This window comes from Lissotriton vulgaris, chromosome 5 (assembly GCF_964263255.1).
Source record: "Lissotriton vulgaris chromosome 5, aLisVul1.2, whole genome shotgun sequence".
NCBI lineage: Eukaryota > Metazoa > Chordata > Amphibia > Caudata > Salamandridae > Lissotriton > Lissotriton vulgaris.
Genome location: NC_141693.1, coordinates 1,287,424,273 through 1,287,441,153, shown reverse-complemented (window position 1 = coordinate 1,287,441,153; position 16,881 = coordinate 1,287,424,273). Strand labels below are relative to the sequence as shown.

The 16,881-nt window shown below is 44.8% G+C and overlaps 1 protein-coding gene across 1 annotated transcript in view; it reads left to right on the top strand.

Annotated features, from left to right (window-relative positions):
• The window catches only part of IGFN1 (immunoglobulin like and fibronectin type III domain containing 1), a 343,105-nt gene that overhangs the window by 44,043 nt on the left and 282,181 nt on the right, over window positions 1–16,881 (top strand). Inside the window, exons 5-7 of the mRNA XM_086923163.1 lie at window positions 9,077–9,124; window positions 9,203–9,248; window positions 10,216–10,396. Coding sequence (XP_086779289.1) covers window positions 9,077–9,124; window positions 9,203–9,248; window positions 10,216–10,396 — 275 coding nt within the window. The remainder of the gene's footprint in view (window positions 1–9,076; window positions 9,125–9,202; window positions 9,249–10,215; window positions 10,397–16,881) is intronic.

The window sequence follows — 16,881 nt, the reverse complement described above, 5'->3', positions numbered from 1 at the left end:
AAGTCGCCATCATCCTTTTAGATCTCAGCGCCGGGTTCGACACGGTGAACCATGTCACGCTATTAAAACGACTGGCGGACATGGGCGTGTCGGGCGCGGCCCTGGAATGGCTGACATCCTTCCTGGCTGACCGTTTCTTCCAGGTCTTTGAGGGCGAGGCGGTGTCTCCTAAACATCCACTCAGGTGTGGGGTCCCTCAGGGCTCCTCCCTGAGCCCTACCCTGTTTAATGCCTACATGGATCCCCTAGACAGGATAGTCCATCCCTTCGGTGTGCGTATCGTCACCTACGCGGACGATACCCAACTGGTGGTCTCTTTAGACCACTCTGAGGGATCGTCCCACACCCTAGGCCCCTGTCTGGAGGCTGTCGCCAGATGGATGCAATCTTCCTGCCTAAAACTTAACGGGGAGAAGACAGACGTCATCCTATTGGGCAATCCTTCTCCCTCTGTTCTTGCATCCATCTGGCCACCATGTTTGGGCCTGCCCCCCGTCCCCAAGTCCCAAATAAAAAGCCTCGGGATCTGGTTCGATAAAGCTTTGGACTTTTCAGTCCAAGCCACAAAGACCGCCGCCACCTGCTTTGGGCTTATGAGGATGTTGCGGAAGGTGCTCCCCCTGCTCCCATTCCAGGCAAGGAGGATCCTGGTCCAGGCCCTTATACTCTCCCGCCTGGATTACGGGAATGCCCTCTACATGGGAGCTCCGACCTTTGCCACCCAGAAGCTCCAAGTCACACAAAATAGTGCGGCCCGCCTACTCTACAACCTCCCTCGCTGGCAGTCAGCGAGGAACGCCCTAAGGGAGCTTCACTGGCTCCCTATAGCGGCAAGAGTACAATTTAAGGCTATGTGTATCCTACACAAAGCCTTTCATCGCACAGGTCCCGCCATTCTGCATCCTTTGGCTACTCCCTACGTCCCGTCCCGTTCCCTCCGCTCCTGCACCCTCCAGCTGGCCACTTCCGCCAGAGTCAGGAAAGCCCGATGAGGAGGCCGCTCTTTTTCCCATACTGCGGCCAAGCTCTGGAACACCCTCCCTCTACCCCTTCGAGGTAACAGTAACCACTTGTCCTTCAGGAAAGCCTTGAAAACACACTTGTACGCCAAATTCTGCTGATCTGCCCTGAGCCCGCGTTAAGCAAATTCAGTCACAAGCGCTACGAGGCCTCCGGGTAGTTTAGCGCTATACAAGTGCAATTTTCATTCATTCATTCATTTCATTCATTCATACTACAAAAAAGTCAAATTCAAGATTGTTACAGGGGCTTGGAAAGCTTGGACTAAAATAACAACATTTTTGCAAATTCCTAAGTATACCCAATACTCCCCACTTTGGCAATCGCCTCTCTTTTTGCAAAACATAAATGATGGGACTTTTGCCAATTGGGAGAGTTATGGAATTACATCTTTTTTTGATCTTCAAGGTCCCGAGAAAAAACTTAATTTTAGTCTCCTCCAGACTAAATATTGCTTACCTAGCAGTGACTATCTTAAATTTCTTCAAGTTAGGTCAAGCATTAATCATTTGCTTCCTAACATAACCTGGAACAGAATACCCCTGTTGGAAGATATCCAGAAATCCTCCTCTACGCTGAAAGAAACCCTCCTCGACATGAACCTTTCCCAACATATTCACCTTCCTATTCATGACAGGGGACATAGCCTAGATCAAATTTGGTCCCAAAACATTTCCTTGGCTATTAAGTCTATCATTCCCGTTGTTTGGTCGGATCATTATCTGATCAATTTCACTATGACCACCGGGAGAAGTAGAAATCCCCTGCCTAAGCCAGGAGGAAAAACTAGAAGATGGAAGAATGTTGATGTCCCCGCTTTTATTGGTTCATTAACTTCCTCCCTTCCCCCGCCTGATCAGGACATCGATAAGATGGAAGAAGCTTTCTCAGGGTGGCTACTCCAGGCAGCGGACGCTCACGCCCCTGTACCTACTTCCCACGCTCTCGCCCCAATGACGCCCACAGGTGGTTCACACCTTTACTGAAAACCCACAAACTGGAAGTCCGCCAACTGGAGCGAAAGTGGCGCACAGCCTACTTAGAACAAGATAGGGCTAACTATCGCAAGGCTCGCAAAAATTACCAAAAGCTTCTTTTAAAACACAAAACCGACTATTTTTCGGAAAAAATTCTTAAGGCTCATAATCAATCCAAAGAACTGTTCAACATTGTGGAAGATCTCAGCACCAATGACAGAACCTCCCTCCCGACAGCTCCCACTCAAGAACTTTGCAACTCATTAAACTCCTTTTTCTTTGACAAAATCTGCACCATTAAACAAAACATTCCTACCACTCAGCCTCCCCTTTTATTTGCAGACACCTTTTATAACCCTGTTACCCTTGACTCATACCCCCCCATTGAAAACGCTAACTTATCTAAACTTCTTTCTAAGATCAAATCCGGCTCCCCTGATGACATCTGCCCCCCTTACATCCTGAAAGAAGTGGGTACCAGCATCCCTGAGGGCCTACTTCCCATGCTGAATGGCTCACTTACTCAGTGTAAAGTTCCAAACAACTTTAAAAAAGCCCTCCTTATCCCTCTCATAAAAAAGGCTGGAGCCAATCCATTAGACCCACTCAATTACAGGCCTATATCCTTGCTGCCATACTGCGCCAAACTTTTGGAGTCTCATGTATGTGACAGCATCTCCACATTCCTGGAAAACTCGGAGTATCTCGCACCTACTCAGGCCGGTTTCCGCCCTTGCCATTCTACTGAGGCGGTCATCCTCTCGGTGCAGAATACCCTGAGGCGGAATGCGGATGAAGGGATCCATCAGGCTCTGGTGCTCTTAGACCTCTCTGCTGCTTTCGACACGGTCGACTATACCATCTTGGTCGACCGTGTCGAACAGGCGGGCCTCAGGGGCCCTGCGCTGAGCTGGATCCGCTCATTTATCACCGACCGAACTCAATCGGTCAGACTGGCCTCCTTCACGGCTCCCACCATATCTACCGTCTGTGGAGTACCTCAAGGCTCTTCGTTGTCTCCTCTGCTTTTTAATCTGTATCTACGCCCTCTTTTGTATTCCCTCAGGCACGCTAAGGTCACCATTTTCAACTATGCCAACGATTTGCAGCTCATATTCCCTTTGAACACCAAGGACTCTGTGGTAGAATTCCAAAACACCATGTCCCACATTTTGAGTTGGATGAGCTGCAATCACCTGAAACTTAACCCAGGCAAGACCGAACTGGTCTTGCCTGGACAGAGCACCCTCAGCTGGAACCCCAGTTTCTGGCCCCCCTGCACGGGTACCCCCCCATCCAAATCATCCTCGGTTAAGAGCCTTGGTATATTCATTAGTGAGGATCTCTCCCTGAAAAAACAAGTCGGAGCTGTTGTTTCCTCCAGTTTCTTTCAGCTGAAGAAAATAAAAAAAATCGCCCGCTTTTTCTCCCAAGCTGCCCTCACTCAGATCGTCATCTCCCTGGTTTTGTCCAGATTGGACTTTTCCAACAGTCTATACCTTGGGCTCCAAACTGGAGAGCTTAAACGCCTCCAGCTGGTTCAAAACCAGGCAGCTAGACTTCTTCTCAACATTCCTAGAAGGCAATCCATCAGACCTGGCTTGAAACAGCTGCATTGGCTCCCGGTTGAGCAACGCGTGGCCTTCAAAGCTGGGTGTATTCTTTTCAAGTCTTTACACGACATTGGTCCCATTTTCATCAGAGACCTATTTAAAAAATACCTCCCCTCTCGCAACCTTCGGTCTGCTCATAAAGCCCTTCTGACTATCCCTCCGTATAAGAAGAAGCGTCTCGGAGGCAGCTGCTTTGACCACCTTGCAGCTGCCCTCTGGAACTCTTTCCCTCTTCATCTGAAACTTAGTGATAACATCCTCAGCTTCAGACACTCTCTGAAGACCTGGCTCTTCTCCCAGGTGCATCACTAAGCTGCCTTACCTCCACCTACCGATGGCCACGCCTGTTCCTTCCTACAGCGCCATGAAGCCTCCGGGCGTACGAGCGCTTAACAAATGTCAAATAACATTAACATTAACATTCTAGAATAAGTACATTCTATAATGCTCTACTCACCAACGCAACAGATGACACTGAACGTACGGAAGCAACCTGGGCTAGCAAATTAGGAAATCCAGATGTGGATTTAGATAAGGTTTTGGCAATGGCCTCCCAATTTGTACTCTCCACCAATCTCTATGCTCAGCTGTATAAAACAATTTATAATCTTTACTATACACCGGCCAAATTGCATGCATGGGGGAAAACTGACAGTGACCGCTGTCCTAGGTGCAAAAGTGGACCCGCGACTCTTGTGCATATGTTCTATGAATGTGACAGCCTAGGGCTTTTTAAGAAAATGATTTGGGAGTCTTGGAAGGAGGTGTTTGGACGAGATCTGCCGGAATCACCCACAATCTTTATGCTGGGATATGATTGCACTTTGAAACTGCACCACAGTGAGGAAGTAATACTATTTATTGGTTCTGCTGTATACCGTATCATTTTAGTGACTCGCTGGAAAGATGAAGATCCTCCGAGCTTCCAAAACTGGCTCGCTAGGTTTCTAGCAGTCTATAACTATGAGCCAGCGATTTATGCTACTAGAAGATTTAAGTCCAGGATGCGGGGGGAAAAGATCTGGTCTCCCATCACGGCCTGGTCCGCTCTGTCCCCCTCTAATTGATATGTATTGTTTCCCAATGTGTTTTCCTTCAGTTTTTTTTTCTCTTTCTTTTCTTCTCTCCCTTTCTCTTTGTTTGTCTTCTCAGGAACTGTGAGTCAGTGAGTTTGAACGACTTATGTAATGTTAACATTATTGATCAGTATCTTTTCGCTTCCTGTATGTAATTTATTCATACCCTTTTCTCTTGGTTTTTGTTGCCCTCTTTGCTAGATAAACTATACACTGTGTTTTCTTTTATATCCAAAATATATGGATACATTGTAATGGAATTATTTTCAATAAAAAAAAAAAATAGAAAAAAGCAAAGGTTACAGGGACATTATAGTTGGGCTCAAGTTTCCCTCGTACAAAACCAGTGAAATTCCACAGTTATATTTAGCTGAGCTAACCATACCTCACGCCCCCTCAATGCACTGCTAATGACCTCACATATTACATCACTCATGGCATGGTTAGTGACATTACTGATGACATCCCAAATGGCATCACTGATGACATCATCCACAGAATCACTGAGGCACCCACTCACACCACATAGAACCTTTCATAGACCCACTCAACAATTCACAAACCCGTTCACAGTCCCAAACCAGTACTTACACCCCCACTCACTGACTCCTAGATCTACACACACATCCACTCACTCACCCATACAGCCACTTATTGTCAGGGCCCTTGAAAATGGAACTCCTCAGAACCGGAATGATGCACAAAGGGGTCCACCTCCTGCCATCCCCCAACTCTGTAGCAACAAATACTACACCGATTGGTCAAGCGAGAGATAAGGGTGTAAGGAAGGGAACTGCAGGGATTTTGAACCTGTGGAATAATTAATGAAGAAAATAAGTAAAGTACAGGCTACAGGTCTACTCTCAGTAAGTCTCGTTAGAAATCCGTAAATACCATAGTAATATAGAAAGGTTCTCTGAAGTGTAAGAATTTCTGTGCCAACAACCTTCCGTAAGATTCTCCCTGCATGAACCTACCAATACAAGAAACAAACAGAATCAATACACTGATCATTCACTTTCCTACATAGGGCGTACTGAGATCAGACAGGAACATCACACACCATACGTACCACTAAAATAAGCAAGGAAATGAGAATAGTTAGGCAATTGGTGCAACATTGCTGGTAAAGTCTCTTAACTCAAAAGTCATGCACAATAGTATGCCTCCTGCAATCACTGTAGCCAAGAAGGTTTATTGTAGTCATAAACCCTAGTTTACTTTTTGTTAAAAACACAGTAGAAAGAAATGTATTTTGATTCTTTAAATATACAACCAGAAATCCCCAGACTGCATTAGCTCCTCTTCACGTTCACAGTGAATGCTAATCCATTCATGAAAAAGAACATGGCTCAAAGTCAAGATCTCCCAAAAGCATAGAACAAGTTTGTCAAAATGCAAAATAAGTATCTTTAGCTCCACATACTAAGAAAAACTGCAGGCCCCCTTGAATACTTCCTACCTGGAAGTCGAGAGATTCGGGTCTTTCCTACCAGCTGTAGACCCTTTGCCAACCAGCAGGAAGCAAGCCTGTTTCTCCCCGCTTACACAACGAAGAGGAATACCCGTCTCTGGATCCTCAAGACACCGGTACTGCACCTGGCTAAGACTCCTTGTCTTACTGCCTTTAACTGATTTCCAAGCCCCGAAACCAGAAACACCCCGGGGAAATAGAGGCACTCCTGAGCCTCAAACCGACAATGATCTTCCCACGAAAGAACAGAGGTCATGATGCCTAAATACTGCCTCACGCCAAGACGGACGAGAGACCTTGTACAGCCGAAGCGATTTACAATACAGAGAATTACGCACGTTGAGCGACGTGCGTGTTCTTCTTTTATCCCATGATTCTTAGGGCTGCAGGAATCATGGATAATTTAGTCTTCCTTGGTATCGAAGGGTTACGCAGAGGTAGGTGTCTCTGCATGCGATCCCTGACACTTATACACCCACTCACTCAGTAACACAGCTACTGACATATCCACTCTCACAGCCACTCACACACTGAGTCAGTCACCCATAGAGCTACTCACACACCTACTCACTCAATCAGTCAATCACACAGCCACTAGCTCACTCATACAGATACATGCCCACTAACTTACTTATACAGATACTAACATGTACTCACTCACCTATACAGTAACTGACCCAAGAATACACTCACCCATACAGTCACTCATATACCCCATCGTTCATCTATACTGCCTTTCACATACCCAGCTACTAACAAATATACCACTGACACATCCTTTCACTCACCCATACAGCCCCTCACACACACACTCAGTAACCCATACAGCTACAGACTCACTCACTCATCCATACAGGCAGTCAGACACCCTCTCACACACCCACACAGACACTCGGACGCCCATACAGGTACTCACACAACCAACCACTCACCCATACAGTCACTCACAGAACCACTCACACACACATACAGCTGCTTAGACACCAACTGACAGACTGATACAGACATTCACACAACCATCACTCACCCATACTTTCACTGAGACAACTAATCACTCACTTATACAGTCAGTTATGCACCCACTGAATCGTCCATACCTGCACTCATACCCCCACTGATTCATCAATACACCTTGGTGTATATATATATGTTTAATACTCATAAACTTTTTAAAAGGACTCACAGTCACTGGATGATGGCATCAGTGATGTCATTGGAGATTTCATAAGTCGATTTCACTGACCATGTCATGAGTCATTGCGGGGTGTGAGTTATAGTTAGATCAGCTAACTATAACAGCTGGATTTCACTGGTTTTGTACAAGTGAAAACTGAGCCTAACTATAATGTCCCTGTAACCTTTTTTTTTTTAGTGTGTACATATAAAGTTTATTAGGGTAAGGGTGCTTTAAGGGTTTATGGGTGGGTAAGGGTATTTGGTGGGAAGAGTAATTTTAGGGTTTAGGGTGTATTGGGATATTGGATGGTAAGGGTATATTTAGGGTTTAGAGGTGAGTCTGGATATTGAGTGGTAAGAATATTTTTAGGGTTTGGCGGTGGGTAATGTTTTTCGTGGTAAGGGTGTTTTTAGGGGTTAGCGGTGGGTACGAGTATTGGGAGGTAAGGATGTTTTTAGGTTTAGGTTGTGTAGGGGTATTGTATCATAAGGCTGTTTTTAGGGTGGTGGGGTGGGTAAGGTTATTAGGTGGTAAGGGTATTTTTAGGTTTAAGGGTGGGTAAAGGTCTTGGGTGGTAGGGTTTATTCAGTGCTTAATTTGTAAAATATCAAGTAACAGGGCTCTGACCAGGAGTCCACGGCAGCTTGCACCACCCATCGCCCATGTGATCGCTGCCAAAGCAATTGTTAACAATCTCTCTAGCATGTAAATGTGACAGTTCAGATTATTCCAGGTCTCTAAAGCTAAAGGAATAGCTGGGGAAGCAGGTATTAGCAATTTTAATGTACATATTATTCCTAAACAACATTCGTTCTGCTCATCTCTAAATGAGATGAGCAGCGCCACCATGTGATAGATTGCTGTAAGCATGTTGTTAACAATTAAGTGCAGGTGCTGAGCACCGGAAAGCACTGGCTCAAATTAAGCACTGGGTATATTTAAGGTTTATGGGATAGGTAAGGGTATTGAGTGGTAAGGATTTTTTTTTTAAGTTGGGTAGGTAAGGGTACTGGATGGTAAGGGTATTTTTAGGGTGGGCTAGGGTATTGAGTGGTATAGGTATTTTTTAGGATTTAGGGGTGGTTGAGTTTAGGGATTGGTGGTTGATAAGGCAATCTATATATATCTGTATTTAAACATGAATCCAGTCCAACGAACAGGAAGGATGCAACACACCAGATTGATGCATGTATGTTTATTTTACAAACAAACAACGTGTTTTTGCCAGGTATGTGTGGGAAAGGCAATGCTTGGTAAAGGCAATGCTTGGTAAAAGCAATGCGTGGTAATTACATGGGTGGTAATGGCATGCGTGGTAATGGCTTGCATCATACATCTCAATATTATGCATGGTAAACCTTTTTTTTCATGCTACACTCAAACACCATCTTGAAATATAAAAAAACAAATGTTGAAGCCTTGTAAATAAATTATGAAACAAAAAATTAATATAGGAATTCATGCTATATTAACTAACCAATCATCAACATTTGGTTATGTACTTATTTATTTCACTGGGAAGCCCTTAATTGCAAAATAGTCAGATACCGGAACCTGTCATTTGTTTTGTATTGACTTAACACCAGTAAAATCATTCTCTAAACGGTGAGACACTATCTACGTAAAGGCAACCAGATGTCACCATGAAATGGGAGGAGGGGCATCCGGTCTAAAGATACCAAGTTTATATTTATTTATTCTTTTCCTGACCAGGTTGTTTTTCTTTTTCACACTTTTAGTTGGCTTTAAGAAAAAGCCGAACAGGCCCAATGAAAAGGATCAAGAAGGTAATATTCAACTTTAGTTCAACAACAAACTACACCTAAGAAAGATAATGTATAATTTTCCAATTTCTCTGATTTCAGACATGAAAAAGGAGCTGATTGACTTCCGGAAAAATCTTAAAAAGCGGTATGTTTCTTGCAGACTCTGATTTGAAACACAAAACCAATGTCACACTTTGAACATAGTTATTGGAGAACTGTACGCCCCCCTAGGTACACAAAGTCCTACCATAGCCTCAAAACGCCTGCTTTTCCTCAGGCCATGTCCCAGCCATCGACAGAAGACATTGAGGGTGAACTTCTAAAAAGTCAAGAACAATTTTATTGGTTGTTAGGACAGTTGTTTGCATTTAATGGCACAGACCACCACATTAAAATCTTTCCTTATGGAAGAGCTTTAGAATTTCAAGAACCGACGTATAATTGCCGATGTCTTTGATTGCATCTATAAAATTCATTTTGCTGAATCATAATTATCCCTTCCCCAGAATCTATTTCCCTTTCCATAGAATCCCTTGCTCAAGGGTAAGGTGCTTGTTTAACTATTATGAGTTGAGGACAAGGCATGGCACAGAAAGTAAACCAGTGGAAACAAACATTGCCTAACTATTTGTCAAGCTGAATTTAGTACTGCTTTTACACTGTTCACTCTGTACATCTCTGAGAGATTTCGGTATGTAGCTCCATGTGATATGTGCAAGCTCTGTGCTAATTAGCTCTAGTCTTAGTAGTGCTCCTTTTTAGATGGCATTTTCTACATTGGTACCTTGATTACTGAAGACATCTGAAAATAACATGGATTACCAAACATTGCATTGATGTAAAACATTTTCGTTTAATAAGCGTGACAGTCCACCACAATTTTTAACGCTACAAAGTTTGTTATAACTGGTTGATCTACACTAACCAGGTAACTTCTTTAAACTCTCCCTCCTTATCTTGCAAAGGTTGTGCCTTCCTTTTACTCATTCCCTGTAAAACCTTGATTTGATTGAGTTTAGGTTATATAAAGAGACAATACCTCTACATTTTTGGTGGTGTAAGTGTCCAGAACTTTGTTTTTAACAATAGTTTATTTTGTACTTCTATCGTAGAGTTGTCAAGCCTGTGGTCAAGCAGGAGCCGCTGCCGCAGAAGAAGGTGATGGAAGTTCTCATTAGTGCTGATAAAAAAGACTACGAGAAGATATGCTTCAAGTATGGCATAACCGACTTCCGGGGGGTGCTGAAGAGCCTGCAGCAGATGAAGAAGGACAGGGAAGACCAGCAGGCTAAGGTGAGGAGCAGTCCAGTGTGCTCTAGGGTCTCTTTATACTGACATAAAACACTCAGGCTCGGGATCTGGCTGGGACTTAAGCTGCAGACTTGATGAGCATCACCCTTGGTCTAATGTGTAGAGAAGGGCAGCGCCAGATGAAAGAAATGACTGGCTGCTAATCCTCAGGACAGATATGTTTTGGCTCTTGGCCTCAGGAGAGTGTCTTCCATAGTCCAAAGTCTGTGCAATATTAAAACACTGTGAGGAACATTGTGGGGTTAAGGACCATACCCTGTGGGGCTCCTACTGAGACACCGCTGCTGCTGATGAATAAGGAAGGAGGCAGACTTCCTGACCCCAGTCTTCAAGGAAAGATTTCACCCGCTTCTAAGCAGTACCTCTGATGCCGGTATCATGAAAGCGAGCGAGCAGCCTGGAATGGGGAACTATGTCAAAAGCAGCTGACAGGTCTCACAGCACCAGGGCTGCCTTTCCTCTGGCGTCTAGAGTGTTTTAATCAGTTCACAGCCTTCCAAAAGAGCGGTCTCTGTACTGAGGGCTTCATTTATGAAAAGTGACGTATCGCTGCGTGAAAACAGTGATGCGTCACTTTTCATTGCGTCCTACTTGCGACATGCTGGATGCATCATATTTACAGTATGATGCATCATGTCACAAGGAGTTACAGATACGTTAGTATTTCTGACACATCTGTAGGTGCAAAAATGACGCATTGCTGGAGTATGTCACAAAAGTGACGCAACCCCAGCAATGTGTCCTTTTACATGGTGCAAACCCCATGTGACAAGGCCTGCTTTAGTCTTACGCCTGCTGTGAGGCAGGCGTTACATATTGATTCAATGGCGTCCTAGAAGTGACGCAGTGAAATCTCATAGATTTTACTGCGTCACTTCTATGAAGCTTACCTGCGTGGAAACGCCCCCTGCATACATAATACCTGACGCAGGTATAATGTAGCGCAGGGGTTTACAAAGTGAGGCATCTGCTTAGATGCGTCACTTTGTAAATAGAACGCAACAGGGGGCATGTTTTACGCTGCTGTTGCGTCACGCATGGCCTCATTAATAAGGCCCTGAATATGGGCCTGAAACCGAACTGACTGGGGTGTAGTAGCTCAATACAGTTGGACAGCTGCAGATTGACAAAAGTTTTCCGCAAATTTTGACGCCACTGACAACAAGGAAATGGGCATATAATTGCCTTGGATACTGAGGTCTGTGTTCAGTTTATTAAGAAGGGATAACATTTTGGTCTTTTTCCAGCAGAAAGGATATGTAGGTCCTTGAAGTTTGAGACCTTTAAATAGATTATAGCTGGCCATAACCAGGTACATCAGATTTCTTTTGTCCCAAAGCTATCAACCATGCCAGAAGCCCCAACGCCCCACCCTTCTCAACCTCTAACTAAACTACAACTTCCCCGTGGGGTCTCAACACAAATATCTGACAGTGCACAAAAGTTAGTGTTTACTTCTAAGAGTGGCCATGTACGTTCGCAGTCACTGTGCCGAAACATTATGCTACATTGTCTACTTTCGAAGAGTTCGATGTTTCTATCTGCGTTTTGGTGGTGATCGCCAAGTTACTGTAATGATTTTAATTAATTGAACATTAAAATAAATTCAGATTCCGAGCAAATTAGTAAACTATAAGCACGTCTCAGCAGGCCTTCAGTGGTTTAATTGGACAGTACCAGCACATAATAAAATGTCATTGTACTTTTGATGGGACAGAACCAGCACTCCTACGCAGGGCTGCAATTTTATAACTTACTGTGACATTGTCTATCACTTTAAGTTGATACAACAGGCATTGCCATCCAGGCAGTCATTACTTTGTGTATTAAAAAAAAAAGGTGTCAGAACCCAATATATACCACAGAAGGCCACTACAGCTTTCATCATCCACTGTCGCTGCCAGCTCTGCCACATGCCAGTACCGACGCTACCTGTTAACCATCACACTCCTACGGATGTGACGAGAATTAAGAATAAACTTGCCCTGGTATTATTTTTTTCAATTATATATGGTATTGATTTAAAATACTGATAACGTTCTCGGTTTTATAATGGAGAGACAGTGCCACCATGTGGTAATGCCATAAAACGTGTCGATGTTCAGAAACCAGTGACGGTAACGAGCGACAGCAAACTCTGGCACGACAGATTCTCCTCCTTCAGAGCACCTGACTTGAAATAATCATGTGACTTCTTCTATCCAAGATGACATAACTAAACGTAAACGAAATGCATTAACTGAACCAGCTCTGAAAACTGTGGCTTGCCTTAATCTTCTTAATGCTAATTCAGTAATTAACTCCAGCAACAACTCATAGACTGTGAAATCTGTATTTACTTTCTGACAGTGTCGGGTTGATTTTGAAAGTTGTAACATTTTTGTCACCACTCTTTTTCAAACACTACTAATAGGAAACTTTAAGAAGCACACACTCATTTCAAAATAGTAATGAGATATCTATGAAAAAGCTACTTTAATTAAAGCCTGTTTTGCGTTGTGGCCGAAAGTGGTTCGTAACACATTCTCTTCAGACAATGATGCAAGTCGGCAGCAAAGTGTCGCGAAATTGGTAGCCAGTAGGACTCGTCGAAAAACGGGGGCGTAGCACATCGGTAGGGTTGGCAAGTATGAACACGCTGTACTGAGTGTCTTACACCGGCTTCAGGTGTGAAAATTGTGATTTAAATGCCACCCAAGGCAGTTGTTTTTGTAATAACTGGTTCCTCAGTTTTGTGAATTTTCTCAAATGGAGTTTCAGTCCTATATAGAACAGAACCAGTGCTTCTTCGCAGAAGCGAAGAAGGCAAGTTTTGTTTCTGAAACTTTCAGAAACAATATTCATCTTACACACCTCCGTGAATGTATACTCTGTAATTAAACTTTGAACAGCAGTGTGTTTTAAAAGTTTACCTAGCAACAATTTTGAGATTTTAAAGTCTGCATCGGAGGCAAACTAATCGATAGTCACTTCCCTTACTCTAATGCAAGACAGGGAAATGTTAAGGTTGGAGGGGGTGGGGGGGGGGACTGGGGGAACAGATTTGAGTCATGGGTAGACTTCCTTAGTCTAAGTCAGGGCACCAAAGGCCTCTTCTGCATCTCTTTCGATCCTCTATAGCCTACATTCATTAGTCAGGACTCCTCCGTCTCTGCCAAACAATGCACTGCAGGAAGAAAGCACTGCATGACCCTGTGGAGTCGCAAAGTAGGCGAAGTAGACAACACTGCACACTTGCCATGGTGGAGTGAAGTAGCCTGCCACCCGCCTCCCTCCCGCCCTCTTGTAAATGGCCTTGCAGCGATTTAAAACAATGTTAAATCAATTAAAACGACTTACCTCACATGCGGTGTCCCGGGCTCCCTCTTCCTAGTTTCTCGCCACGTCATCCTAACAAATGCGCATGCTTCGCGGAGCTTTGCGGAGCCCCACTACGCACACTACACCCACCCCTAGTATTTACATGACTTAGATGTATTGATATTACAAATAACAATGGCTTTTAATTTTTTTAAATAATTAATACTTAAATAAAAGTTATTGTAATTTATAATGGCAATAGCTTAAACTTTGGTAAATAACTTTTGTGAAGATTATGTTCAGTGTATTTTATTGTGACGAAAATACAAGAACAGAATTGAAATATTAACATCTTTTTGTGAGATTTGTAATAAAGCTTGAAACATTGAGAAAACATATTTTAACCAGTTGTTGTTGAATGGTTGCACAAATTGATACTGTGGTGGCGCTGAATGATGTTGTGATGGCGACGAGTGATGCTGTGGCATTAACTGATGCTGTGGTAGCGCATAGTGATGCTTTGGTGCCCCTGAGTGATACTGTGGTGCCCCTGAGCGATGCTGTGGTGGTGCGATAGATAGATAGAGTGAGGGCGATAGATAGCTAGAGGGAGGGCAAAAGATAGATAGAGTGAGGGCGATAGATTGATAGATAGAGTGAGGGCAGATAGAGTGAGGGCGACAGATAGATAGATGGAGTGAGGGCGACAGATAGATGTGTGTGGCTGTGTGTGTGGTTGTGTGTGGTTGTGTGTGTGGTTGGGTGTGGTTGGGTGTGGTTGGGGTTGTATGTGGGTGTGTGTGGTTGTGTGTGTGTGGTTGTGTGTGTGTGGTTGTGTGTGGCTCTGTGTGGTTGTGTGTGTGTTGTGTTTGTGGTTGTGTGTGGTTGTGTGTGGTTGTGTGTGTGTATGGTTGTGTGTGTGGTTGTATGTGTGGCTGTGTGTGTGGTTGTGGTTGTGTGTGTGGTTGGGTGTGTTTTTGGTTGGGTGTGTGGTTGTGTGTGGCTTTGTGTGTGGTTGTGGTTGTGTGTGGGTGTTGTGTGTGGTTGTGTGTGTGGTTGTATGGGTGTGGTTGTCCACGGGAGAAAGGAACAGGGAGTTGAAGAAGGAGACAGGGTGGAAGAGCGAAGCAGATCAGCACAAGAGAAGAGAACAGGGAGTTATTAGAGAAAGGGGCGGGTGAAAGAGAACAGCAGATTAGCACAGGAGAAGAGAACGGGTAATTAAAGGAGGCGGGTGTAAGAGAGCAGCAGATCAGCACAGGAGAAGAGAACAGGGAGTTAAAGAAGAAGGTGGGGTGGAAGAGAGCAGCAGATCAGCACAGGAGAAGAGAACAGGGAGTTAAAGAAGGAGGCGGTGGAAGAGAACAGCAGATCGGCGCAGGAGAAGAGAAGAGAACAGGGAGCTAGAGAAGGAGGCGGTGGAAGAGAGCAGCAGATCAGTACGGGAGAAGAGAAGAGAACAGGGAATTAGAGAAGGAGGTGAGTGGAAGAGAGCCGCAGATCAGCACAGCAAAAGAGAACAGGGAGTTAAAGAAGGAGGCGGGTGGAAGAGAGAAGCAGATCAGCACAGGAGAAGAGAACAGGGAGTTAAAGAAGTAGGCGGGGTGGAAGAGAGCAGCAGATCAGCACAGGAGAAGAGAACAGGAAGTTAAAAAGGAGGCGGGTGGAAGAGAACAGCAGATCGGCACAGGAGAAGAGAACAGGGAGTTAAAGAAGGAGGCAGGTCGAAGAGAGCAGCAGATCAGCACAGCAAAAGAGAACAAGGAGTTAAAGAAGGAGGTGGGATGGAAGAGAGCAGCAGATCAGTCAGGAGAAGAGAAGAGAACAGGGAGTTAGAGAAGGAGGCAGGGTGGAAGAGAGCAGCAGATCAGCATGAGAGAAGAGAAGAAAACAGGGAGTTAGAGAAGGAGGTGAGGTGGAAGAGAGCATTAGATTAGCACAGCAGAAGAGAACAGGGAATTAACAAAGGAGGTGGGGTGGAAGAGGGCAGCAGAACAGCACAAGAGAAGAGAACAGGGAGTTAAAGAAGGAGGCGGATGGAAGAGAGCAAATAGATCATCACTGGAGAAGGCAACAAGGAGTTAGAGAATGAGGCGGGGTGGAAGAGAAGAGCAGATCAGCACAGGAGAAGAAAACAGGGAGTTAGAGAAGGGGGCCGGTGGAAGAGAGCAGCAAATCAGCACAGGAGAACAGAACAGGGAGTTAAAGAAGGAGGCGGTGGAAGAGAGTAGCAGATCAGCACATGAGAAGAGAACAGGGAGTTAAAGAAGGAGGTGGGGTAGAAGAGAGCAGTAGATCAGCACAGGAAAAGAGAACAGGGAGTTAAAGAAGGAGGCGGGTGGAAGAGAGCAACAGATCGGCACAGGAGAAAAGAACAGAGTTAAAGAAGGAGGTGGGGTGGAAGAGAGCAGCAGATCAGCACAGGTGAAGAGAACATGGAGTTAAAGAAGGAGGTGGGGTGGAAGAGAGCAGCAGATCAGCACAGGAGAAAAGCAAAGGAAGTTAGAGAAGGAGGTGGGGTGAAAGAGAACAGCAGATCAGCACAGGAGAAGAGAACAGGTAGTTAGAGAAGGAGGTGGGGTGGAAGAGAGCAGCAGAACATCACGGGAGAAGAGAACAGGGAGGTAGAGAAGGAGGCGGGTTGAAGAGAGCAGCAGATCAGCGCTGGAGAAGAGAAGTGAACAGGGAGTTAGAGAAGGAGGTGGGTGGAAGAGAGCAGCATAACAGCACAGCAGAAGAGATCATGGAGTTAAAGAAGGAGGCGGGTTGAAAGAGAGCAGTGAATCAGCACGGGAGAAGAGAACAGGGAGTTAGAGAAGGAGGCAGGGTGGAAGAGAGCATCAGATCAGCATGGGAGAAGAGAAGAAAACAGGGAGTTAGAGAACGAGGTGGGTGGAAGGGAGGGAGGGCGATAGAGTGAGGGCGATAGATAGAGGGAGGGCGATATATAGATAGAGGGAGGGCGATAGATAGAGGGAGGGGGATAGATAGATAGAGGGAGGGCGATAGATAGATTGATAGAGTGAGGGAGGGCGGTAGATAGATATATAGAGTGAGGGAGGGCGAGAGAGTGATTCATGTCAAACTTATGAATTCGGTCTTGGATGTCCTACAGTATTTGGTGTGCCATCCCATCCTGGAAGCATTGTTCCCAAGCATCGATAAGA